The sequence below is a fragment of the Fundulus heteroclitus genome, chromosome 11 (assembly GCF_011125445.2).
Source record: "Fundulus heteroclitus isolate FHET01 chromosome 11, MU-UCD_Fhet_4.1, whole genome shotgun sequence".
Taxonomy (NCBI): Eukaryota; Metazoa; Chordata; class Actinopteri; order Cyprinodontiformes; family Fundulidae; genus Fundulus; species Fundulus heteroclitus.
In genome coordinates, this window is record NC_046371.1 from 18,880,860 (window position 1) to 18,906,961 (window position 26,102).

Genomic DNA, 26,102 nt, shown 5'->3' on the forward strand with positions numbered 1-26,102 from the left:
TGTTTGGGTTAATGTCCTCGCTACAACGTCCAGTTGTGTCCAAATAGAAACTCGGGGATCAATCATCAAGCCGTGGACTTGAGGTGAAGTTAAAAGAAACGCAGGGTAGCCCTCATCACGCTGCCTCTGCCGTGCTTCACAATGTTCTCAGGAATGAAGTCCCACGCTGAATTCTCTAAACATTGCTCTTGTCAGAGTAGGCAAATAAATGACCTTAAATCCTGTCTCCAGAAGTCGTCCTGATGGTCCATGCAGTCAACTGAAAACGTCAGTGAGAAATCAAGGTGTGGCTTTTTCAGCGGGGCACTCTTTCAGTCCCTGATGACCCTTGCTTATCAATACTACTGGCGTCCCAGCACCTTTTGGTTTATTACTGGCTTGTGCCTTGTTTAGTTTTTGGATTGTCCCTGAACATCCTAACTAATGTCCTTTTATCCATGTGTGACAATTTGGATCAGACGGTTGAAACACACCCAAACTGGTTTTGAAAGACTTATCCTCCTAACCCTGCACTCGGTGCAATTGGAAACGAATGGAATTTGCTTAAATCAGATTTCAGGCAGGAAAGTAAATTAAAAGTTGTCTAACATGTAGTCATAATTATACCAGGATCTTTCTTCTGGACTCATGAAGTGTTTGGTTTCTTTGGAACCTGGTAATGCAAATTGGAACACTGTGATGATTAGGTGTACGTGCATTTCTGACCCAGCGCTGCATATGACGAGGGCCAAACGCACAGCCTGGTGTTTATTCTTTTAATATTTGTCCTGTATATCAGTCCTAGTTGGAAAGGAGACTGCTTCAAATTTGCAATTTACCAAACTTCAAAAAACACCAAAGTTTAAAAATACTTCAACGTCGTATTTGTTTATAGCACAAAGCATGACAAGATAAATTCTATGATGATAAAAGCGAAATAAAATACAGACCAACAAATCAAACGTGTGAAGTTTTAATTTTGCTCCTTTAGGCTGCAGTTGGGACTTCAGAAATGTGAGGAATGAAGGCAAAGTATCCATAACAGCTTCATTTATAGTCATAAATACCAGATTTTCAACCATTCATACAGTACATCAGCCATTTCCGCAGCTATGGAAAAAAAACAATGAATCAAAATCAAATGTATTGTTGCTCCTTTTATTGTCTGGTAAGGAATTTCAAACAACTCAATTTGGAGAAAAAAAAAAAAAAAAAAAAAGAAGAAGGATCACATTTTGTTAATATTGCTTCATGGTAGTCAAGCAGACCAGGAGCTGGACAGTAAACGGATATATAAAAGTCATCGCCTTTTAAACAAACTCTCCACTCTTTTCCATCGTTCTCCCTGGGAGCCCAACACGACAAGTAAACACAAACGTTTTGACTTTGCTTCTGCCAGCTTTTATGAAGCAAATTACACGTTGCCAGTTGCCATGCTAGATGACCAACATGGCAGGCAGGAGATGACCATCAGTGAGAGAGCGCATATCTACCTCTGGATTGCTACCTGCCATGCAAATAAGGAGCGAGCAGCTGGAGCAGTGACACCTTCACTCATGGCAACTATAAAGGAGGCCCTCATTAGTACAGAATCAGCACCAATGATTCTGGAAAGGACATATTTAGGAGTGGTTCTGTCATAGATTTGGTCATTTCATCTTGGTGTACAACCGTCTTAAATGTCATATGCACAAACTAAATAGATCTTAGGATATAAAGTGCCGATTTAAACAGATCAACACCTTGTGAATACAATAAATACAGTGACACAAAAAAAAAATATTACATATTCTCTTCATGAAACAAAATTTAAGCCAATGCCTTCAGTGATTGTTTTCTCCAAAAGTCTTCAGTGTTACCATACGTCCAGGCTGCCGAGATCCGGTACTAAAAAACAATCAATTAGTAACATTATATCGCAATGGAAACCTTCTAGGGTGCTAATCGTAGATCAACGTTCTCCCTTTAGCAGAATCAGAAGATGCAACCGCTGTTCACGGTTAGCTTTACACAAATGCAAGACGGATGATTCAAAGTGTTTAAGATCAAAAACAGATGTAACAATGTTCTACATGATACTGTTCTTCAAGCTAACTAGGGAAGTAACTCCAGTTTCCTGTCTCAAACTAGTTGTAAAAAGGACATGGGCATGTTCCGCTGAGAAAGTCGATCAGTGAAAAAGAAAAGAAAATACCCATGTGAACAAGGCAAACAAGGTCAACATCCAATTGACATCTTAGTCTGCTCTCTTTAGGTAACAAAACATTTTTAGTTAAAATCAAAAAGATACACAGGGCAATGTAAGTATTTGATGCTGATATTGATTTGAACATCATACATATATGATTTTGTGGATTGTTTTTTTTGATCCGGTCTCAGAGTTGAACTGGGATGTAAATTGAAAATGAAAATTCTCCGCTCTTTTCGGTGCAAACACTTGCAGAATCTGCAGCGTATCAAATGCGTATTTCCCCCGCTGTAATTACTTAGGAAAGCTGTGGCAGTGCTCCTTAAATGATTGTTGCATATCGGAATCAAAACGTAACATTTTTCCTGTTGAAGAGTAAAGTCTATCATGGAGAAAACAGACACGATGTTAATTTAATTGAAGAACTTAGTGTTTGTTTGTTTTTTTGTTAAGTGAAGGATTAGACATTTACAGTGATTTGGAATATCTAGACATTTACCAGTTCAAAAGAAACAGAAATGTGTGTTTAGAAACAATTTCCCCAACTTCTTCCCTGGATATCCATCTTTTATTCACCACATTAGTGGTGTATCTCAATAAGTTGCAACATCAACCTTATTTTGGCAACTTCATTCAACAAGTCAAACTCATACTATATAGATTCCCAAAACGCGGAAGTACATATATTAAGTATTAATTTGTGGTATTCTGATGATTATGACTTAAACGCCCATGAAGACATAATCACGTTTGCCATTAAACAATTAAAGCATTTTAAGTACAGAAATGTCGGCCAACTGAAATGTCATCTGATTTCAGGCCAGTTTCTGGTCCGTAAAGCATAGTGATACCGTGGTGATTATAGCTTTTGGTAGTACAGGTACCAAGTCTTGCTGGAAAATGATAAAAATCTTCATAAAAGGTTGAAGTGCTCTAAAATCTTGTGGTAAAAGTGTTGAGTTTAGATAATACATTGTACAAAATGCATCTCTGTCGTCGCATCATTTTCATGCTCACTTTTTCCTTCCACTCAACTTTCCATCAATGTTTTTTCACTACATTTAGCCTCTTTAGCGATGACCTTTTGCCCCTTACCGTCCTAGTGGAAGATGTCACAGCTTGCCTGTTGAACAACTGTCATGTCTTCAATCCAATTGTGTAGGCTAGGCTATAAAATAACATTTATGTAGAAAAAAACAATAATTTTTATTGGTCAATTGGTATCGATTTTGTTTTCATAAGATGGATAATGGGTTTTCATCAACTCCAAGACATAATCATCACAGTGTGGGATGAATCTAAACGAGTTTAACTTTTTGAATGAAAATAAATCAACTTTTGCTTGATATTCTAATTTATTGAGATTTACCTGTTGCTCATAAATAAGGAGGCACAGTGGAAGAGTGATAAGGGGTCAATAGGTTGAAAGTAGTGTTAAATTACAGCTGTGTGTGGTTTTTTTTGTTTTTGTTTTTTTACATTTTGTCATTTTATTCTTCACAGCAGCCTCTGTTACTAAGACTGTGGAGTTTTACCATCAACTCCGATCACTGGCAGCACTTAGGAGTACAATAACGGCCATAAACATGACTAACACAAGCACACACTGCAGAATGGGTGCCCAGATAGGGAAGGTGGTAACAATAAGCATTGAGGGGGAAAAAAAGGTGAAGTTTGTCAAGGAACAGAGCATAAGGAGAAGTTAGCCTGGGTAAAGGAAGTTGGGAAGAGAGGCACAGAAAACCCCCTGATTTTTATGAAACTGGCCACTTTTCTGCTGCGTTAAATTCAAGAATAAATCATCCATCTAAAAAAAAAAGAAAAAAAAAAACTCTCTATAGTATCTATATCCACCAATGTATCTCAGTTTGTTTCCTTCTGTAGAGGTCCTCTGCAAGCTGGGGGGTTTGAAAGGAAGGCTGCAGGGTCCCTCATTGCTCCTCTAACCAAGAAGGCTTGTCGGCCCCCGGGGGCCTCAGCTTTATGTTGAACTGCTTCAGTGTTTCCTCCAGCTGCTGCTGATTGCCGGCAAAGTACGCCGAGATGGCGTTATGGAAGAGAAGGAGCTGCTTATGCATTACCTTCACCTGGCAGAGGAAAAACATGCAGATTCAGATTTGGTTTGCACACGTCACAAAAGCAAAGAGCCAAACTATGTGTAAATGTTTTGTTGCCGCATTTAGCAAAGTAACAATGATTTAGACACAGACTGACCTTATTTTCCTCCAGAAATTTGAGCTTAATGATAACATCTGAACGAAGGCGTTCGTACTTTTCCTTATGAACCTGGTACTGCTCTTGTGCAGCCTCAATACGTGCCATGGTCACTGCATCCCTTGGACCCAAACTCAGCTCCTCCAGGTCTGACCGGTAGGCATCGAACTCCAGTCTGGTAACAAAATGAAGAGAAAACACTGATATTTAGGATGAGAGCAGGAAATTCAGATAGTTGGAAAAGATTACGGTTTCTATCCCCTGTAAAGGAAACTTGCAGTTAGAGAATCACTAAACCACAATTCTTAGCATGCAAAGTTTTTCATTACTTGGAAAGTAATATATTCAATCTTTATCCACTGGGTGGCAGCATTTGTGTGTTATTCAGCACATCAATGACGGACAAGTTTACTTTTTATCTAATTCTGCAAATGTATAAACTAATTCATAATTTAATTTTGTCAAAGATATTAAGCAAATGTACACATTAACAGTCCATGTTTGTAGCGTCTAGTGAATGAACATTTGATTTTAGATATTACATTTTTTTGAAGAACTTTTTTTTTTTTAAATGACAGAAAGAAAACCCACTGATACAAAACATTTATATAGATAATAGTAATGCAAAGGACTGAAATTAGAATAATAATAAATACTAAGAAATGTTTATAAAAAGGAAAGTATCTAGTGTTTTAATGATCAGCATGTGTTATAGCAAACTGTTCCCAAACCAGTGAGGTCTTTTAACGTCAAATACAACCTTTATCTAAAATAAGTAACAAAAAGAAAAAAAAAGACAAAGAAAAACCGATGTGAAGCTGTTCAGGTTTATCAGACTAAAACAAATTGCAAAAATAAGGAATCAAGAATCCAGAATCTTTTATTGTCGTTGCATGTTACCATGGTGGATTTTTTTCTGGGACATACTCCGGCTAGGGGTACACACACAATAAACAGCAAGCGATAAATAAACAACGGGAACAGCAAACAATGCATACAGTTTTTTTTTTTTTTTTTTTAAGATTAAAGCATGCAATGCATGCAGGAGAACTCCTGTTTAAACTTTCTTCATGTGATAGCAGCATTCTTTTAGAGATGCATCAACTAAACTTAACTAAAAACATTTTCACAACGCCCAACTACACATTTAATAAGAAAAATGTCCTAACCTGGCGTTTTCATACATCCTGATTGTCCACAGCGTGTCCTCCATTGTCTTGTTGACTAATGTATTGATGCTGGACACGAAGAAGTTAATGGCACCAAGTAAAGTCTCCCCATTCTTGCAGAGCAGTTTCTGGGTCTCTGCATTGTAGCCGAACTCATCCTGTGAAAAAAAAAGAAAAAAAAAGGATGCTTTCTCAATGTTCTCCAAATGTTATATGAAAACATTCGCTGGAAATTTAACATGTAAAATGTTAATTTCTAACGTCTCACCCGCAGCTCTGGAGATTTCTGACTGAGGTCAGCAAACGTGTCACCCAGCGCGTGCTGCGTCTGCACCATGTTGTAAAAATGATTGGTCAGCGCTTTGGCCAATCGCAGCACATTTACATATTTCCTTTTCGTGTCCCTCAGGACCTCTATCTGAGCCTCCAGCTCCAGATCAACAGTCCGAGAGCCCCGACCGAAACGCTCCGAGATCATTTGCTTTGTGCACTAAGACAATAGGAAGAGACAGAGAGACGTCCATAACATGTTATTCTTTCAGGGCCTATTAGTAAAGATAAGAGGGAGGAAATCTTTGTTTACGAAAAAAAAGAAAAAAGAAAAAGCACCAGAAGAAGCCCGATATGGCATGTAATTAGTACAACAACAGCGTCTCAGCTACCTTGTAGGTGTTTAGGCCCCATTTCTTTACTGCTTCATATTTCTCCACAGCCACGCCGCGTGTCGCCTCTTCTGCCGTCATTGACGAGCTGCTGCTGCTGTGCTGCATGTTGGGACCTGAAACATGCAAGCAGACGAGGAAAGTAAACAACAAACACCAGCCAAACTTTCCATAGGACAAGACCGGCCCCAGCTAAGATAAGCCCAAGCAGACATCTCTGACTCCTCAAAGCATCCAGCATTGAAGAAAGATAAAAAGGTACCCAACATCCATCCCTTAAATGACTATTAATCATGAATGAGGAGCAAAGGAAAAGCAGTAAGTAACTGACATTCAAACAAACGCGAAGATCTTCATCGTTTCAACTGTCTAAACAGATTAAACCATGATGGGGAACGTTTCCCCATCTCCAGTAACGTCATGGTAAAACGATTTGCCTGCCATGTGGCAGATAACAGAGCTCCTCGGGGTAATGTTACTCTGCCCGGCCTTCACATGCAGATCTGGACCAGTTAAAACAGAGTTCAGTAAGGCCAGGTTGTTTAGAGGGGGGCGGCGAGTGGGTCAAATGTGTGCGATATTAAAAAATTTTTAGGATTGGAAATAAATGGAATAAAGTTTTAACAGTTTATTGTTCAAATTTTAACAAGCATATAAGCAAAAGATTGTCAGGCACTGACGCAGTGGGTTGCAAAAGTATCAACATACTGATTGTGACTGATATGATACATGTTAACCTACATTTAAAAAAAAAAAAAATCAAAACTGCACATCTTCCTGAACACACAATCCCCATGGGGTGATGAACGTGATGGCGGTATCATGCTGTGTGGCTTTTCTACTCTAGGCCGAGACAAACTGAAGTGAATTCACTCTCTAAATAAGGTAAGCTGATAGATATCACAAAAGTTGATCTACAAAGCATGGACCGGGCCAGGGGAAGTAGGTGGTTGTTGTTGAAATCAAATGGAAGCCACAATGCTCAGATTTTATTTGTGAAAAAGTTGGACATTGATATATTATTTTCCTGTTTTGCTATAAAAAAAAATCACATAAAATGCAAATAAACTACATTCAAGTTTGTGGTCGTTATGTGACTAAATGTAAAGACGTTTAAGAGGTATGAACACTTTTGCAAGGCACTTAAAAGTAATTTAGAGAGAAATCCAGAAAGGGAAAACAAATGATACCACATGAGGAGGAAAACGACTGCATGTGTAGGAGGCAAATTTGAAAGAAAGTGAAGGACATGCAGAAGCAAGGAGAACAAAGGACGAAAAGACAACAGTAATTGCATAACAGTCCGTGAACAATGCAGATATGAGCGAAAATGATGAGGAAGACTGATTTGCAGCTCTACAAAACAAATGAAGCCTTGAATAATTAACCATAAGTAAAAAATTATAAAGTAATAAATATATTTTAGTTTCGTCAATACATTTACATTTTTGTACAATGCCGTTGGGAACAAGCTTGTGGCTGAGATCAAGTTGAAGCTGAACTTTTATGAGGAGACTAAAAGTAATGGAGGTCACCTTCAGGAAACCCTTCCCTGGTATTTCACCCTAAATGGACGCATGTGATAAGTCCTGAAACTTTACAGCGCACCAATTAAGAACAGAACCAGTTAGTGAGTTAAATTATCTACATATTGGCAGAAGACGTTTAATCTCCACTTAACGTATTTTTCGGACTATGAGTTGCACTTTTTTTTTTTCATAGTTTGGCTGATCCTGCGACAGCCAGGTGCGATGTATGTACAGTGCAAAAACAGAACTAAAAATAAGTCAAATCTTCTTGAAATGAGTGCATTTGTCCTTGTTTTGAGCAGGTAAATAAGATGATTTGCCAATGGAATAAGATTTTTCCACTTAAAATAGGAACAATTCATCTCCATCATCTTATTTATTTTAGGGGCAAAGATACTCATTCCATTGGCAGATCATCTTATTTACTGGCTTAAATCAAGGAGGAATAGACTAACTTTAAGAACATTTTACTTGTTTTTGGATCCGTTTTTGCAGTGTAACGTTTTCAACGTTAATTCATACTGACCAACATGAACCAAGGGTAAACATTATCGTCTATAGCCACAAGAGGGCGCTCTAGGCTTGTGAAGTCAACTTGCTGCTCCTGTACCCTTAAAAATGTATTGAAACATTAACTTATTGAAAACAAAGACTGAACACATGTTTGCATGTTGTCTTGCTGCTTTAGTATCTATCTATCTTTCACGGAGCGGAGCGTTGAGTTGTACAACTCAAAGGGAACCGACAGTGACAGAACCTTGTCATTGGGCTGGTTGTGAAGCTAATAACAGCTAGCGTTAGCTTATTTTGTTCAGGAGGTTTACTACTTTGCTGATACATGTTCAAGAGCTTAAATGGCCTTTCTATAAAAGCTTAAACATCCCCGTCGTACTGCTAGCTTAGCACGTAGCACTGTTACGCTCACGGTCTAATTCCAGCGTCATTTTGACAACTTTACTGTGCTGTCGAGAACCCTGCAGGTAACTCGCCAGCTATAGTTGCTGGCTTGTTATGCTAATATACCCCATTCAACCTCCTGGGTATGTTCCATATTATTCAGTCCATTTTGGATGCAATTGTGTACTTGAATATGTTGCCATACCAGATTAAATGTCAGTTTTTAGTCTTGAATTTTTTAGAATAAGTTTCTAAATAAATGCGACTTATAGTCCGAAAAATATGGTATTCACACCATTTTAAATTTTTCCCCCTGTACCAGTCACCTTTAAAAACTCAGCAGGTGAGAGAGAAAAAAGCTAATGACAGAAACGAGAAAGCGGTTAAGCATGCCTTTATAAGCCCCCTCTCCATTGATGCAGAAGTGATGAAAACACTAAAACCCGTCTAAAGCAGATCAACCACTCATTAAAGAGAGCATTATTTCCAAAATGAGTAATGTTTCGTGAAAGAATGAATGAAATATATGTCAAATTAAAATTAAACATCTTGAATTTTTATCATAAAAAACACTGGAAATTTGCTCACGATTTCTACAAAATGCCAAATGTCATATTTTTGGGTTATATTTTGGAAAGAAGCTCTTGATATTTAATTATTTTTTTGTAAAGATTAAGTCTAGGCCACCAAATCCTGTAACTGGGATCCTTTTGTTAAATTCAGGATTGTAGCGAACAGCAGGGCCTGAGAAAGAGAGGTGAACAACAGTAAATATTACACCATAGAGCACTTAAATTTCCCCCAGATACTACATTTATGTTACATATGAAAGAAGTCCTAGACATAATTCTTTCCAAATTAAAAGAAGATGTTTGCGGTTCCTGGGATCATAAATTAGATCACTGTTTAAAGTTTACTAGATGAGCACATTGACTGACCCCACCTATTAGACATAAATCATCATAACATTTCTAATGTAGTATCTAGAGCAGGGGTGTCAAACTCATTTTGGTTGAGGGGCCGCATACAGCTTAATCTGATCTCAAGAGGGCCACACGAGTAAACTCATTGCAAGATTAAATAGAACTAATAAATGTGGACTTGTTGATTTTTATATTAAATTAATTTCACTTTTACACAATATATTATGAATAACCTCAGCGTTTTTAAGAAAAGTATGTGCAATTTCAACAATACTTTTACTCAGTTAAACATTTACTTGTGCATTATGCATAAGAACTGATCACAGTGATTATACAATGTTGAAAAACATTTATTCACATTTTTTGGAACTTAAAAACACTGTCCTACATGACAAAATACATCAAACAAATAAAAATTATAAATTATTTAAATTTTTCCACACCTGAAGCTTAATCTGCTAATTAAAACACAGCGCCCCTCGTGGACAATATAGGAACTGCATATTTTCAATTAAACGAAGTACATGTTTTTTTCAATAATTGTTTTATCATTCTCTTCCTTTTATCTCCTCTTTCTTTCACCTTTTGTTTTTTTCTTGTTGTTCTTCCTTTCCTCTCCTACTTTCCCATTGTAGTGTCCATATCATTTGAGATATTCCCCACATGAATCATAATAAAACTATTCACATTCATAAATCAAGCGGAGAACTATACTGTTCCACTTGTGAAAGTCAAATCTGATGAGCTCTTTTTGGCATTAAGACAACAATTATTATTGCCACATTGCCAGACAGGACACTGGGAAAAAAAATAAAAAAAATATATATTTTTTTATAATGATAATGCATATAGCCACAGGGCCGGACTAAATTGTTCGGCGGGCCGGATCCGGCCCGCGGGCCGTATGTTTGACACCCCTGATCTAGAGCAATATTCCTACTCTGGTGATCATGTCAACCTCTTAAAGCTTTTCGTCTTTGGGAGCTGCTGCCTTCCTCGATAAGGGGGCAGGGAAAATAGTGGCTGGTCTTTAATAACTTACTTTGATGCCAAGTTATTAATCACCGCTAGTGTGCAGGTAGTCTATGTGTTTAATAACCATTTTCAAACAAGTATTATTAGAAATAAGCCAATCAGAGTTCTGATAATACTTTGTTTTCTTCCTTATGACTCCGGTTCGATCTCATATCTGCATTTAGAAAGTAACATCTGAGGTAAACACAGAAATCACAGAACCCACAGGGCCAACTAACTCAGACGAATGAAGGAGCCCAACTCATAGGCAGGAGAGAAGCAGGACCGTACCTATGATTGAGCCAGTGGGAATGATCCCCTCTGCTGTTCCGCCATAGCCTCCAGAAACGATGCTCGTCTCGTTAAGGTTGGGACCCGATACCATCACCTGCTGTAGATCCTGCACAGGCAATAACCACAACAGGAACAGAATAAAAACAAACTTTTTCAAGTTATTGAGGTGACGTATGGACATGTAGACCTGATATTTAAATTAAAAGCCTGTACGACACTAGGACGAGTACATCCGTGGTTTAGTGGATTAAGTCTGTGACTTTATTTCGGGGGACCCAGCTTCTAATCCCGCTTGTGTCAGGAAAGGCATTCTGCGTTAAAAACCCTGCCACATCTGAGAGCATGTTGTAATGAGTCGCAGTGGTGACCCCTGAATTAATGTGATGCCACCTGTCAACCGATCGTGGACGCTCGTTAGTAATTGACCAATCAGGGATCCCAAAGCAAAACGCTCCTTACCTGCAGAAGCTTCCTTCCCTTTTCCCTCCCACAACATTCTGGGATGTTACATTACAATAGCATTGCAGGCAGAGGGATTTTGTTTAAAAAAAAAAGAAGAAAAAGCAGCATTTAACAGGTAGTGTAAAGTCAAATTTAAACTCCCAATACAGAATCTGATGGTAAATTCTTGCCATGGACAGCTTGATGGCAGCATGAAAACATCAGCTGTAGTCTGCAGTAACTATATTGTTACCAATATCTGCCTCAAAAAGCATCTAAAGACAATTACAAGGTCGGCTTTCTATCACCTGAAGAACATTTCCAGGATTAAAGGACTAATGTCTCAGCAGGATCTGGAAAAACTAATCCATGCGTTTATTTTTAGTCAAATTGATTACTACTACGGTGTTTTCACAGTTCTGCCTAAAAAGTGGATCAGACAGCTGCAGCTGATCCAGAACGCTGCTGCCCGCGTCCTCACTAAGACTAAGAAAGTAGAGAACATCACCCCAGTTCTAAAGTCCTTACACTGGCTCCCTGCATCTCAGAGAATAGACTTTAAAATACTTCCGTTAGTCTATAAATCACTGAATGGCTTAGCACCTAAATACATCACAGACTTGTTATCAGTGTATCAACCCTCCTGATCATTAAGGTCTTCTGGCTCCAGCCTACTCTGCATACCTAGAACCAGAACTAAGGCATAGATTTGTCTGTGGTTACCTTGAAATAACTTCAATAACACGTCTTACAACTCGTTTGAATATTTTATTCCCACTGTTTTTATTGCCTTAATGTTGGAAGATAAGGCAAAAAGGGTTCTGTTAACGCTGCAAGCATCACCATCATCACCATTACAACATCTTAGTTGTTGGGGGTTGGCGTACAAAATCTAGTCTGTTCAAACTTAAAAGTTTTCATTCTGATCATACTAAACATGCTTAAAGAAAATTATAATGCAATCTGTGACAATTCAGCTGCTGTATCTACAAATTTCAGAGGAGGCTTTTTTTTTTGTAATTCAGGCTTTGGGGCCATTATAGTTATGCTCGTAACTCACACAACAATTATCAGATTATTCAGAAATGCTTTCTAAGATGTTGGCCTAAAATAAAGATAGAATTCTCTTTGTGCAGCTTAAACAAAACTCAACCTTTAATTGTGAATATTTTATTTGTTTAACGTTATTTTACAGCAGAATTGTGATACTGTGGCCTTAGAGTCTGGCCCAGGCAGTGCTTTCAGTAATCTGTCCAGAAGAAAATACTCACAGAAGTTTTTATTTTCCTAAAAGAGGCCTAATTAAAGCTTTGGATCTAAGACAGACTGCTATGAGCCCCCAGATCCCTCTGGTTTGTTTTGCTAAATTTAACTCAATAGTTTTTAGTTTTTTATGTTTGCCTTCCTTCTCAAGAGGCAGACAGAAAGGCAAAAAAACATTCAAGTATAACAAGAAAGGAAAATCTGTTATATACAGATTCTCTCTCAGCCAAAACACCAGATTGACCTAAATTCATTAAATCCACTGATTTTACTTCAACATACGCAGATTACCCCGACTCAGATTAAAGCTTTTTAGTGACTGTAGGATTAGAAAACAGGGTTCATTTAAATTTAAGACTTTTATGATTTCATTTTAAGACCTACATAGTTTCTGAACAGCAAGTTGATTTCATTATTTAAAGACAGAAGACCAAGTTTAAAAATTCTGGGTTTGCTTAAGATTTTTATTTTTACGCTTTACGGTTTAGCTGGTCCATTGTAGGACCGTTACTGACCTCGTTGAAATGAACCCCTGATAAGATAAAACACAATGAGAGCCTTTTCCTGTAGTGCATTTAATAAGGAAGCTACAAGAAATAGCTGGAAACGAATACAATACGTATAATTAGAGGTCATAACAGGAAGTTAAATTAAGGAGGGAGTGTTTAGTGCTGTTTAAAGTGAAACATATCAAGCACATTTGACATGTACTAAGCTTTAGCCCCATGAACCTCGTCCTGACTTTTTTTTTTTTTTTTTTTATAATAATAACTCTAGAGGGACATATGTAAAATCCACTTTTTTAGCCCAGCAAAATACATTTTGTTGTGTACTTGGAGTCTATAGAAGTGCAGAATAGTTTAATGTAGTCTCTCCAGGTGTTGTGTAGATATCTTTATATTCTGTTTGAGTCATATTTGTTAATTTGTTCAGTTTTCTCTATTCTCTATCAAGTATTTTCAACATTTACGTTAAAGTAATTGCTTTGGAGCTACTTAACAAGGTCATAGACTTCCAGTCAATCAATGACATGAGCCTGCCATTTTATTTTTTTGCTGTAATTTTGTAGTACAAGTTGAAGGATGCCAAAGACACAAGTCAAAATGTTTGGTTGTTGGGGCAACAATAATGAGGAATTCAGACCAAAGCATTGCATTTTCACTTTACATGAAACACAACTGAATGATTTAAATGTGAAAAGGATGGCATTAAAAAGTATATGTCCCGTTTAAAGAAGAAAAGGGCATAACACCAGAAAAGGAGTGAACCGAAACAAAAACAAAACACAGGTTAGTGTTAAAAGGTGTTTAGTACAATCATAAACATGTATTGTATTGTTTGAGATTAAAGGATCACACACAGGCATCGCCAAAGTACACACAGTCTAGGTCAAATGGAGCCATTCTGAACAACCCACATTAAAAGACCTTGGATCCAATAATTAAATGGAGATGAGATCTAAGCGTTAGCCAGAAACGGTTAATACGAGTCAGATGGAAGGACATCCAAAGACGTTTAACGGACTCCTAGCAACTGCTGGCAAGAGCAAGGATGACACACAGCACACAAGTTTCCCATCAAAGCCCGACAGGTTGGAAAACAACAACCGCCCATTGAAACTATTGAACAGTACAACACCAACACCACAAATGCACAAATGACCTGCTCACCCTGGTGCCTCTGGAGCTCCCTACCTTCTCATCTAAGCTCCACTGCAGCTTTGCAGCCTGCACAGAGATGGTGGGGTGGGGGGGATGGGGAAATCGACAAACACAATAATCGTTTAAAAAAAAATAACTGAAGGAGAGACAAACATAAAAACTCATAATTCAAATGATGAAGCAAGATACAACAAAAAAAGTCACTGTGATATGAACACATGGGAGTGATGCAAGATGATGAAGAATATCACTGCAGTGTCATCATTTATTGATAGATGATTTTAAAAACAGATTTTCAGGTTCCGCTTTCCTTTGTTGATCCGCCACAGTCAGTTGGATTGTACTACGCATTATTTCATCAGTCAATAAAAAAAAACACAAATGTAGAAAAAAAAGAAACAAAACTTGATTGAAAATTGAAACAAAGAAACAGAAAAACATTCAGATTAAATGAACAGAAACAGCTGTAACGATGGATCGTAACGGAACAGATTTTCTCCTCGTATCCTCCTGTGTCATCATTCACAGCGCAGCGTAGTCATCGTCTGAGATTTAGAAATATAGTACAAAAATGTTGGCAACACGTTCTCCAAAGTGAGAACATTTTGATATTTGATTCATCATTTAAAGTTGTTGATCAGTTGAAACAAAGCCACCTCATTTTTTTCTTACAAACACGAATCCCACAAATGGGATCAGACGACTTTAAACGTTCAACTGGCCAGTGACTAGACATTAAAAATTCTAACTTTTTACTATCAGTGAACACATTATTTGAAGCTCGTTCAGGTTGCACTGACAATCCTCATTGGTGTGGATGTAGTTACCAAGTGACAAACACTTAGCTTGTCACCGGCAGTAAAGTGTTTAAACGGTAAAATGGACTGAATGTGTATAGCTCTAGTCATAATGACCACTCAAATCCCTTTACACTAGAGAGCCACATTCAGACCCACCCTTACATGTTCCCAAGAACATCTCAAGTCTCCGCTAGGTGCGGAGCCCATCCCCCCACGTCCTGCCCTCCTCCACTTCGTTGGAGGGCGCCTTGGCCCCCTGGCGCATTGGTTGGCTTCGGGTTTGGGGCGGGTTCCCGGGCGTGCGCCGGCCCACTCCCGGCGGCCTCTTCGCGGGGCCTGGCCCCCCGGGGGGCGGCCGGGGCCCTCGTCGCGGGGGCGGGGCGCCCCTGGGGCCTCTGGCCCTCAGGGCCCATGGCCGGGACCACTTCAGCGGGGCTAGCTGCCGGCGGAGCCCACGGGCTCGTCTCCGCGGCTCTTGAGGGCGTCGGCATTGCGGTGGCTGGGGGATTTCCTCGGGGTCGTCTCTGCTCCTTCCTTGGGGGGGGGGGGTTGCAGATATCCTGTGTCGGCCCTTCCTGGGCGACCTGCTTTAGGGACCCCTTTGGGAGTCCGGGGTTACGGGTCCCCTGACGCCTGCCTCTGTGCTCGGGGAAGGTGGGTCTTCGGTTCTCCACAATCACTATCAAGCTATTTCTGGATAATCTTCACCTAAACTAGTGCACTTTCACATCTCCCACAGGTGCTGGGTCCCAGGTATTAAGTGTTCACTTATATACAGTAATCTTATAATTTATTTATTTATTTATGTTTTTTCACTTTCTTTTGCTATTTTTAGATGTTTCCTTTCCAACTCGGTTGTTGCTCCTACCATGTTTCCTGTAACCAGCACACCAGGCTGCTTGTGTGGAGGATTGGACCCTTCCTTCTGTCTGAATGTATGTTTGTATTTAAATGCACATATTCTTTAAAAAGGCCATGCCATCTGCTTGCGTGTCTTGATTCTTTGTTTACAGAGAAAGGTGTTGTGGGTCTTCTGCCCCCCCCTGATTGTTTCCCTTTCAGCCACGAATGGCTGTTTTTATAGATTCACTGCCTTCTTGCTAACACCTCCATCTTGTACCACTTGGGTTTTCTTTTGTACACCAGATTCTGTGACAGTTCTTTGAGTTGTACCACTATTCATTTTGTACACTAAAACTTGTATTTCACCAAAAAAAAAAAAAAAAAAAAAAAAAAAAAAAAAAAAAAAACCCACCCTTACAAATGCAAATATTGATTATTATTAAATATTGATTAATATTGGGAAACTTCCGGTTAAGTGCCTTGCTAGGGGGCATACTGACATGTGACGGGCGAAGCTGGCGAACCCACAGCCTTCCAATTTTAGGGCGACTAACTCCTCCCACTGAGCCACAGTCGCCTCAGTTTAAAAATCTAATTGAAGGAAGCACAACAGCTGTAAGAAGCTTCTGCAAGGGAACCTGCAAGGCATGTTGGTGGTTCCTCCGGACTGATAAGAGTTAGACCTAAGCACCGAACGGAAAGCTGAACATGTGACAGCGCAGTTGCAATTTATTTATTTATATTTATTTATTATGAAATAATAATGACGGCCGGCTTTTCCTGTCTTCGCCTCAATACTGAGACTTCAAAGTAAAAGCATACATGGAACGTTATAAACATTACAGCTGGCTCAGAAGGTTTTGCTTGTTTTTTTTACAAGCCCAGCTGCTCCAATAAGTTGAGGTGTAAAGGAGAAAAAGTGCTTGAAGGTCAGCTGTTTTACACAGGTGCAATGCTGTTCAACATAGCTTTTATTTTGAAGGACTGACTTGGCTGACGTAGGTTTTAGCTTTGTGGTACACTGCCCCCTATGCATCTGGCATGTTTAAAGCAAGGGTCAGCATTGAATTTATATGGGTTTGTGTGGATGAAAACTTTTTAAAAATGATCGTGTGTACGATATAAAAAAAAAAAAAAAAAAGAAAATGTGTGGGAGATTTATAAAGACTCGGCTACATCTGTAGAAGCCCTAAGACTCCCTTTCAAATAAGACTATTTATAAATAATCTAGTTGGAAAAAAAAAATCAAATATCTTGGCCCATGGTGCACTTTAATTGTTTCCAGGAGGGCAAAATAAAAAAGTAAGCCATAACCTGTCTTGTAAAGAAGTAAATGAGGTATGCTGTGTTTATTTATAAAGTCATAAAGTTGAGGATTCAGCTGTATTTACGGATTTTCAGTGATGTAAAGACAGACATGGCTCTAATGTCTGGAGATAACTGTTTTAACTAGAAGTGTTTAAAGGGAGTTCAAATAAGAACATACAAATGTAAGGCTATATTATGTTGGTATTAAAGTCTTGAGTTTGTTCTTTCCTGTTACGCTGTGAGACTTGAGTAACTGGAATCTACTAAAATCTAAATTAGCAGGCTAGTGATTTATAAAATCAGCGATTAAAAATTGGCAAAAAAAAAAAAAAAAAAAAAAAAAAAAAAAAAAAATCTTAAATTGGTGAATTTTTACTTTTTAAAACCGGAAGCAGTCTCTGGACTCCGATCTGCCAATTATTTTCCCCATTAGCTGTTTAATTTATCTTGACGTTGGCAGTCGACTCCGTTTTTGAGATCTTTACGCTCCGTAGACCGGTGTTTGCTTCTGCATGAATGAAACTTTGATATAAACAGACCGATAACAGCATTAACAGAGATACGGTGCTTGACAAATACCTCATAACATTTAACTTCTTATAAAAAGGTAAGTTTGTCACGAGGAAAAAGATACGAAATATTTTAGGAAGCAAAACAAAAACAACTTTGTACTTAAAAATCGCTGCCTCAAGTTGAGGCATCTGCTCAACGTGGGTGTAGGCTGACACAGGCATGGATTCCTCCCAGCACACTTTAGACAGTGTTTGCTCAGAATAAATAAAAAAGGATAGAGCATGGAGAGGAGAAACTCCTCGATGACTCATCTATTGGCATATATATATTCTTCTTCCTCGTACAAGCAACTGAGATACCCACTAAAAGGCTGCTGCCTGTGTAGACCCCGGTTCCTCCGTGTGTTGCCTCTGGTTGCTTTGCCGCGGAGCTGCTGGCGGTCATACCCTTCTCCACCACGCTGACAGTCACCATCCCTGTTCTGCACCGTTTATGCCATCTGAAACCAACCCATTCTGCCAACCTTCATCTTTCTGTGCAGGACCGACGCGGGCTGCTTCAGCTTTACACCAAGTGCTGCACGACAGTCACCAGTCTGATGTTAGAGAGCTGTCACCCAAGGACAAAGCCCTGCTCGTTTCAAATTGCACGGTTTCCATGACAGCTGCTCGACAGAAAACTTGAACACGTCTCTTGCATAAACAAGAGAATGAGCTTCTTACACAAACTTGTTGAATATTTGACTTACTGTTGAATATTTGACTTACTGTTGTATATTGCTGAGGAGGAGGAACTTTTTTTTTTTTTTATGGCTTGAGCATCACAGTTTGGTGAGCAAATAATGAATAACTGTAAAAGCTTCCTCCAGGATCTGCGGTCTGTTTGCCCAACGACGAGTGGCTTGAGAGGCCGGAAAACCAACCAACGTTTGGGAATGTAGTAGAGAACATGGAAGGAAAAGTAAAAGGAAGGCCGGGTGTTTTGTGTCGTTTAAAGTAAAACAAATACGATACACACACACACAATTTTTTTTTATTAAAGACGCATGTCTGACATTAGAACAAAAGCCTTTTATGACAGAAATAGCTTCTTAAACACCACAGACGACACAGATTATATATATATATATATATATATATATATATATATATATATATATATATATATATATATATATATATATATATATATATATATATATATATATATATATATATAAAATCTAAATCCATAACCAATCTTAGATGTGTTAAGGAATATGGGAACTGGAAGAAAAAAAAACTGACTGGCAGACCTTTTGGTACATATTTCCACATAGAAATTTAGTGTGGGTAGAATGGTATGAATAGAATAAGCACACTCAGCTAATCATGTGACAGCTCAGAAAGCCACCCAAAACCATAATCCCAAACCACCAAAAGAAAAAAAAAGAAAAGACAAAGGGTTCATTACAAACTAAAACTACATGTATTAACAAAATCTCCAATAACCATTACAGCACGTTATACAAGCCAACTTTAGTGCGAGATCAGTTCATATGGGTTTTCACAGAATGCTTAGAATAGCTAAAGTCATATTTATATATTAATTTTTGTTGAGTTCCTCAGTTCATCTGTAGCACATATGAGCTGTACGCAAATACCGCAGCAATTAAATCTTCTCTTTGCAAAAGCGCAAATCAGCGCCACTCCCATTTCATAACTCATACTTAAAAACAACATTCTCAAAAAATAATGCATTAACTTACGCTTGCATGGCATGAGAAAACATGGAACAGGCGAGGGGCTGCTTTATACTCGTATTCTAAGGCCCTGAAGGTTTTTCCAATTGGTTACTGATATGTTTAAATCTGACTATAGGTGCTATTGATATTGGAAAATTGACAATAGTGGCATATTTCTTTGAGCTGCGTGCCTGGAAAAACAACTGCATAGTAAGACCTGCTCCTTTACACCTTCTTAAGTTCTGCGACAGGAATAAGGAATCTGTGTTGCAGCACAACTCGTTGGTAGTCGTCCAATAAATTTCAAAGTAGTGTTGCACTCTACTAGAAAATCATGCGACGGTGACATTATTGTGTAAAAGCTGACAACATGATCGTGATGTCAGTTCTGTTAACTCTCTGTGTGACCTCCAGGATCTGTGGATGTCTAAGTGGGAGGATCTACAGCAACTTACATGAAGTGTGCACTGCGAGTAATATCTTAGCAGAGACTTACTGAGCTCCAAACGCGTCATTATAATAGCAATACTGAGTACACTGCTATTGAGATGACGATTTATTTGCAATATTTTGTAAAACTTACTTACATTACAGGATGTATCCAAACATTTGACATTTTCCCAGTCCTGATTGCAAAAGTGCAACTTCTGCCACTTCCATATGTGGTACCAAACCGGACATGTGTCCAGTAGTTCTCAAAACGTCTGGATTGTGAATGGTCATGTTGCATTTTATCTGGTGTTTATGTCACTGTCCTGACTCTCACTACACATCCACACAGACTTCTCTACAGCAGTAGCAGTCACTGCTCCACAAAAGGTGGTTGCTAATAGCTGTGCTTCTTTTTCCTTTATTTCCTTTATTTGTATTATGATGTGATCTTAAACCTGTTAAGCCACGTTTTCTTTTTTCTAAATACTTTCGGTTTAACAGCACTGAAACACAAAAGATGCCGTTTAACTGTCTAACAAACATTGCTGACTCTTAGAAAAATGCTTCACTGCACAGACATGCTTTAGCCCATTTAGTCCAGATCTGCTGCAGTTATAGTTAGGGATGTCTACCAAATTATGTACTTTTATTATAGGTGCTGACCAAGTTCTGTCGGTACAACCGGTATCTGTTCACGTAAAATCAAATGACATCATATTTTGGTACATAAATGCATCATTTTGACCCTGAGATAGTGGGAGACTGGGCGATTTTCCATGCCAGACGTGAACACAGCATTGTACGCACAAGAGCGTAATGACGTCCCTAGCTGCTGGTCCAGTCAACAAAGCAAGCATGGCTGATAGAAAGCACTCGACAGTATTTGCTCCACTTTTCAAAATGTGATGAAGATTGCACTCGCGGCAATATTTGTAACGTCAAGTACCTACCAATCCTCGACACCTGGCCTCTGTCGCCAATCTAGCGATTCTGTCGCTATATTTAGCAACTTTTCAGACCTCTGTAGCAACCTTATTTCAGATATCTGATGGCTGTTGCATTTAATTTGTAGTATTAACAATCACACACCAAAATGTTTTTTGGGATTTCAGCATCAAACTAAAAAAAAATAAAATAAATGTAATTCAGGATCAAGACCTACAGTTGGAACGTGGCCTTACAGAAAAATCTATACCTCCTAAAAATCATACAACAAAACAATGTTGATGGCACAATTAAGAGAAATTGCATCATTGTTTCATTTGTTGGCTATTGATTTAAACCACACAAAACAGAATAAATTACCAGGTAATACATAAAATACAAAAGTCCAGCACAAACCTAAATATTTCAGTCTGTTTGCTGCGTTTTGGGTTGCAGTTTACAAATTGTGTTTTGATGACTCTGCAGTGTCATTTTCAAAAATGTTCCATGAAACACCGTCAGCCAAGTGTGACCCACCTGTTCAAGGCTGTCGTCTTCCGCTAACGCCCCCGTGTCGCCGTTGCTGTTGATGGGAATCTCCATTGTGGCTGCTTTACTCATAACCCTGTCTGTCATAGTGCACTATGTCTGCAAGACAAGAGGAGAAGAGAAACGGGAGGGTAAGCAAGGAAAATGTCCGAACCACAGCCTGGTAGAGGATGGACCGTAGAACTTTGTTAAAACAGCCAAATCAATGAAGCGGATAAACAATGAGCGAGGTAGATTTCAAAGAGCAAGGCTACTGCTCAGGATAAAATAAATAAAAAAAACACACCCATTAACGGCCCCCGCCTCCTTCATAAGCACACAGACAAAGAGGCGATGAGCTGCTGAGGTGAAGTGGCCACTTCGCTCTAAAGCTCAATCACACTCTTGTTACCATTGCTCACCCTCCTCCTCCCCCCCCAAAAGAAGGAGTTGGGATGATGTTTAAATCAAACTACTAGAATCAGCTGATTCTCTAAAACAGAAATGCGCTACACTTTTTCCACACAATTATGTGCAAAAGCGAGCAATGTGTTGGTTTTCCACTTTGCTGCAGTGGCGACAGACCAGTCTGGTCTTTTGCCAGTCAATGAAACTACTACAAGGCCTCCCACACACAACAACAACAACAACAACACTCTTCGGTGGGGAAGCTGTTACTAAGATTAACTCATTTCAGTAAGAGACATGTTTAAATTTTTTAACATTGGAAGCACACGTTATAGAAAAAAAAAAAAAATAAATGTTCAAAAAAGAAACTATTTTCTGGACCTGTAGATAAAGGTCTAGAAACGCTGATACCAGTACGGCGAGCATCCGGTCATGGCTGGATCAGGGTGAGTTATCCTTCTAGATTATGGCCCCCCAACGGCGGATTATTACACACATCTGATGAGAATGTCATGTCAAGTGGCATTTATAAGTATACTTAAAAAAAAAAAAAATCTCAATTTGTTCAGTACATTTTTTTCTCCTCCACTGTAAACATTTCTCTAAAATAAAACTTGTGAAATACCCAATTAGGTGACAAGAGTTACAATCAGTAATAATCATATTTTGAAGACTTTGACTCACTCGCTGAGGCAACACTCCACTTTTTGTGGAGTTCAAAATGATCACAAAAGTCCATCGTTATCGTCAAAGAACCTATGTTCTGTCTCACATTTTTTTTCATTAAATATCTTAATTCAAGCATCGCAAAAAGTTATATTATACTTTCATTAGTGAACCGAATACTAAAGACTTTATTGACGTTTAACTGGTTCTGACTCTAGTAACCATCTTTTGCTACACATTTAGCTTTAAGTTATTGTTGCAGACTTAACAGGTTTCTGGATGTTTGACAACTCAGTAAAAACAGCTCTACAGAAGGAGGCCCGGAAGTAGGGCTGGGCGATATGGCTAAAAATAAAATCTTGGATTTTAATATTCCAAATGAGACCATCAATTTTTTTCTCCCTCATTTTCGTTTCACAAAAAGAAATAATAATAATAATTATTTATTATTATTATTTTATTTCTTATATCAAACATTTTGTCTGGGAATTGACCTGAATTCAAAGTGCAACCAAATACAAGATGGCGGGCCTGCCATTGTAAACAATGAAAAAAAAAAAAAGATAGAAAAGAAATGTTTGCTGCTAGTGGTATTACACAATGAGCTAAGGAAAGGTTTCACTTGTGTAACTTAAAAAAAGTAAAATGATAAATGAAATTGCCCCCGTATTATATATATATAAAAAAGTTTCCTCTTTACAACATTTGGATAATATATTTTCCTAAACATATATTAGCCAATGCTTGCTATATTCTTCATGGACACTCGATTCCAATTTTTCAAAAACTAAATCTTAAATAAAAAAAACAAATATAGTAAATTGGAACTAGTCGAGTCAGCCCTACCTGAACGTACAGGTAAAGCATTACTACAGGTATGCAAGCTTCTTGTTTACACTGCCTCTAACGTCAGGTGAAAGGCCTCCATTGGCCATGCCCAGTGTCTGTTGACTTTACACATCAGCTAAAGAGCAGTACCTTTTCAAACAGTACAGAACACTAAGAACACTGTCACATGTTGTCTGATTTAAATCTATGGACTGTTGGTTTGCATAAATGCCCTGAGTTAAACAAACGCACAAATGAATCAGTGACATAGGCTAGCTGGGAAACAAGATAGCCTGATATTAGGAAATAAATAAATGTAGTAAATGATAGAGCAGGTATGTTAAAATCAGGGAAATAAACTTCCCCACAATTCTAACAGAAAAAAAATCCCCTTTGCATCTGAGTTGAGCTATTACTCCCTTAGAAGATCCCTTAAAATAAAATAAAATAAAATAAAAACATAAGGTAGGGCCAGAGAGTGAGACGTGGGATGTGGCGCCTGATACGTGGCAAAGCCTGGCAGGTGCACCTGAACAGGTGCCGACGTCTCACCCCGGCAGGTGAATTCAACCTGGATAGACGCTGTTCATCCGCATAAAAAATCGTTCACATCTAAAAAAAAAAAAAAAATGCACACAGATCATTTATGGTTATCTGAAACAGGTTTGTGGTTGTTGTTGTTTTTTTCCCCATCAAAATACACGTTTTCAGTAAACATCACGCATGCAGCTGTTACTGTACAGCTGGCTACACTGGTCTGAGAAAAGAAATATGGTTGTTTAACAGGTCAGCTTAGCTGAATTACAAGCGCACAGTTGTAAAACATGAAAAAAATAATTAAATAAAAAACACAGCCACGATTCTAGCATGCCATTTTCAGACCGTTTGACTTACGATGTGCCCTGCTCCCTTCGTTGATCCGGCGCTCTTCGCAAAGCCGACGCGAAAGCTAACAGCGAGCTAGCTGCAATGCATCCCCCTTTTTTTCCTGCAAGGCTCGGGGCTAAACGTGGAGCCTACTGTCAGCCCCGAGGGGGAAAGACAGAGAGAAAACCCCTACTTAAGAATATCGGAATAACATGTCGAGGTAATTGTGCACTCTGAGCGGCGTTGGCGTGTCAGAGTAGGACTCCGCGTAAATAACCCTGTACCTTCCACTGAACGCAAAGGAAAACGCTGTACGGAACTGTGACGACGCGTTCCAGCACAAAGATCGTCTCTCAACGACAGGAGGACATACTCCACACCATACAGAGCCGGTGCAGACCGTCGTTTTGGCTTACTTTGTTGAACACATAACTGATATAACTGTAAAACTGAAATATATATATATATATATATATATATATATATATATATATATATATATATATATATATATATATATATATATTAGATTAGATATTAGATTAGATTCAACTTTATTGTCATTACACAGGTACAGGTACAAGGCAACGAAATGCAGTTTAGGTCTAACCAGAAGTGCAATAGCAGCAAGTGCAGGATATACAGTACAATGGTTCCATAAGTACAGGACATGGGTTTTTACTGAATAAATATAGAGATGGATACTATTATAAACAGATATTTTTGATAGATTTGTCCTATGAGTATAATATATAGATAACCAGTATTGTGAACTAAATTTACAGCTGGATATGAACTGAATATAATATACAGGTGGATATTACTATGAATAGAGTTTTACAGATATGTATATATAGATAACCAGTATTGTGAACTAAATTTACAGCTGGATATGTACCGAATATAATATACAGGTTGATATTACTATGAATAGAGTTTTACAGATATGTACAATAGTAATAGTAATAGTAATATCATCTTTATTGTCATTGAAACATACATTGAAACATACATTACAACGAAATTTGTTTTCTGCTTTTAACCCATCACCCTTGGGGAGCAGTGGGCTGCCATGTGCGGCGCCCGGGGAGCAATCTGGGGATAAGGGTCTTGCTCAGGGACCCAGAGTGCCGGGACCGGGGATCGAACCGGGTACTAGCATAATATACAGATGATTGTTATTATAACAGAGTTTACATGTACTATGATTACTATATATATATATATATATATATATATATATATATATATATATATATATATATATATATAATATACTGTTTTTTATGTAATATACTGTTGTATTCCCTGGGGATTATTGCTATGCATCAGTTGCCTTGGTACATTAAAAAGTTTAGGCTGATTAAAAGTCTAAGAACCGTTTTCTGTAAAACACAACATTTCTTGTAATGACTGTTTTATCAAATCTCCACAGCACTCCCTTCTAAACTGAGACAAGATAATTCCAGCCCCATAGAAATGTGTGAAATATTAAACAGCGTGAGAGGTTACCGTTTTTATACGAATTTATCTTTGGTAGGAGGATTTCAATTTGCTTTTAATTTGTGTTTGACTTTATCAGTCCTGGAAAAAAAAGAAGAAAATGAATGTTGTATTTATTAGAATTTTTGTAAATATTTGTAATTCTTTTATGGTGTTGTGTGGAGAAGAAACCTAGTTGTGTTGTATTTCTGACTGACCTTTTTCAAAATGCAATAAAGTAGGCATACTACTTCTATGAAACTATTAATATAAATATACAGTTCCATTGACATTGAACAATGTATCCATCCATCCATCCATCCATTTTCCAAACCGCTTAATCCCTCATGGGGTCGCGGGGGTTGCTGGTGCCTATCTCCAGCATTCACTGGGCGAGAGGCGGGGTACACCCTGGACAGGTCGCCAGTCTGTCGCAGGGCAACACAGAGACAAATAGGACAAACAACCATTCACACACACACCCACACCTAAGGACAATTTAGAGAGACCAATTAACCTAACAGTCATGTTTTTGGACTGTGGGAG

General features: G+C 38.4%; 1 protein-coding gene across 4 annotated transcripts; it reads right to left on the minus strand.

Annotated features, from left to right (window-relative positions):
- Nucleotides 1–938: 938 nt before the first annotated feature.
- arfip2b (ADP-ribosylation factor interacting protein 2b) lies at nucleotides 939–24,469 on the minus strand. 4 transcript variants are annotated; one of them, XM_036143048.1, is made up of 9 exons: nucleotides 24,102–24,469; nucleotides 21,315–21,425; nucleotides 14,268–14,300; nucleotides 10,867–10,975; nucleotides 6,213–6,328; nucleotides 5,819–6,040; nucleotides 5,551–5,708; nucleotides 4,382–4,556; nucleotides 939–4,254 (listed from the first exon to the last, which is right to left on the minus strand). In XM_036143048.1, the coding sequence occupies exons 2-9, from the start codon at nucleotides 21,411–21,413 to the stop codon at nucleotides 4,099–4,101; spliced, it is 1,068 nt and encodes a 355-aa protein (XP_035998941.1). In that variant the 5' UTR covers nucleotides 21,414–21,425; nucleotides 24,102–24,469; the 3' UTR covers nucleotides 939–4,098. The 4 variants fall into 4 exon arrangements, with proteins under 4 accessions (XP_035998941.1, XP_035998938.1, XP_035998939.1 ...); XM_036143045.1 differs by having other exon boundaries at nucleotides 14,244–14,300; XM_036143046.1 differs by having other exon boundaries at nucleotides 14,244–14,300; nucleotides 24,090–24,469.
- Nucleotides 24,470–26,102: the final 1,633 nt, after the last annotated feature.

What these genes read in the sequence shown, in the direction of transcription:
- arfip2b (XM_036143045.1), bottom strand. Translation starts at nt 21,413, where the DNA reads ATGACAGACAGGGTTATGAGTAAAGCAGCCACAATGGAGATTCCCATC. An exon ending in GGGGCCTAAACACCTACAAG is followed by an intron (nt 6,041 to 6,212) that starts GTAGCTGAGACG and finishes CTATTGTCTTAG; the next exon opens with TGCACAAAGCAAATGATCTC. An exon ending in AATTTCTGGAGGAAAATAAG is followed by an intron (nt 4,255 to 4,381) that starts GTCAGTCTGTGT and finishes TTCCTCTGCCAG; the next exon opens with GTGAAGGTAATGCATAAGCA.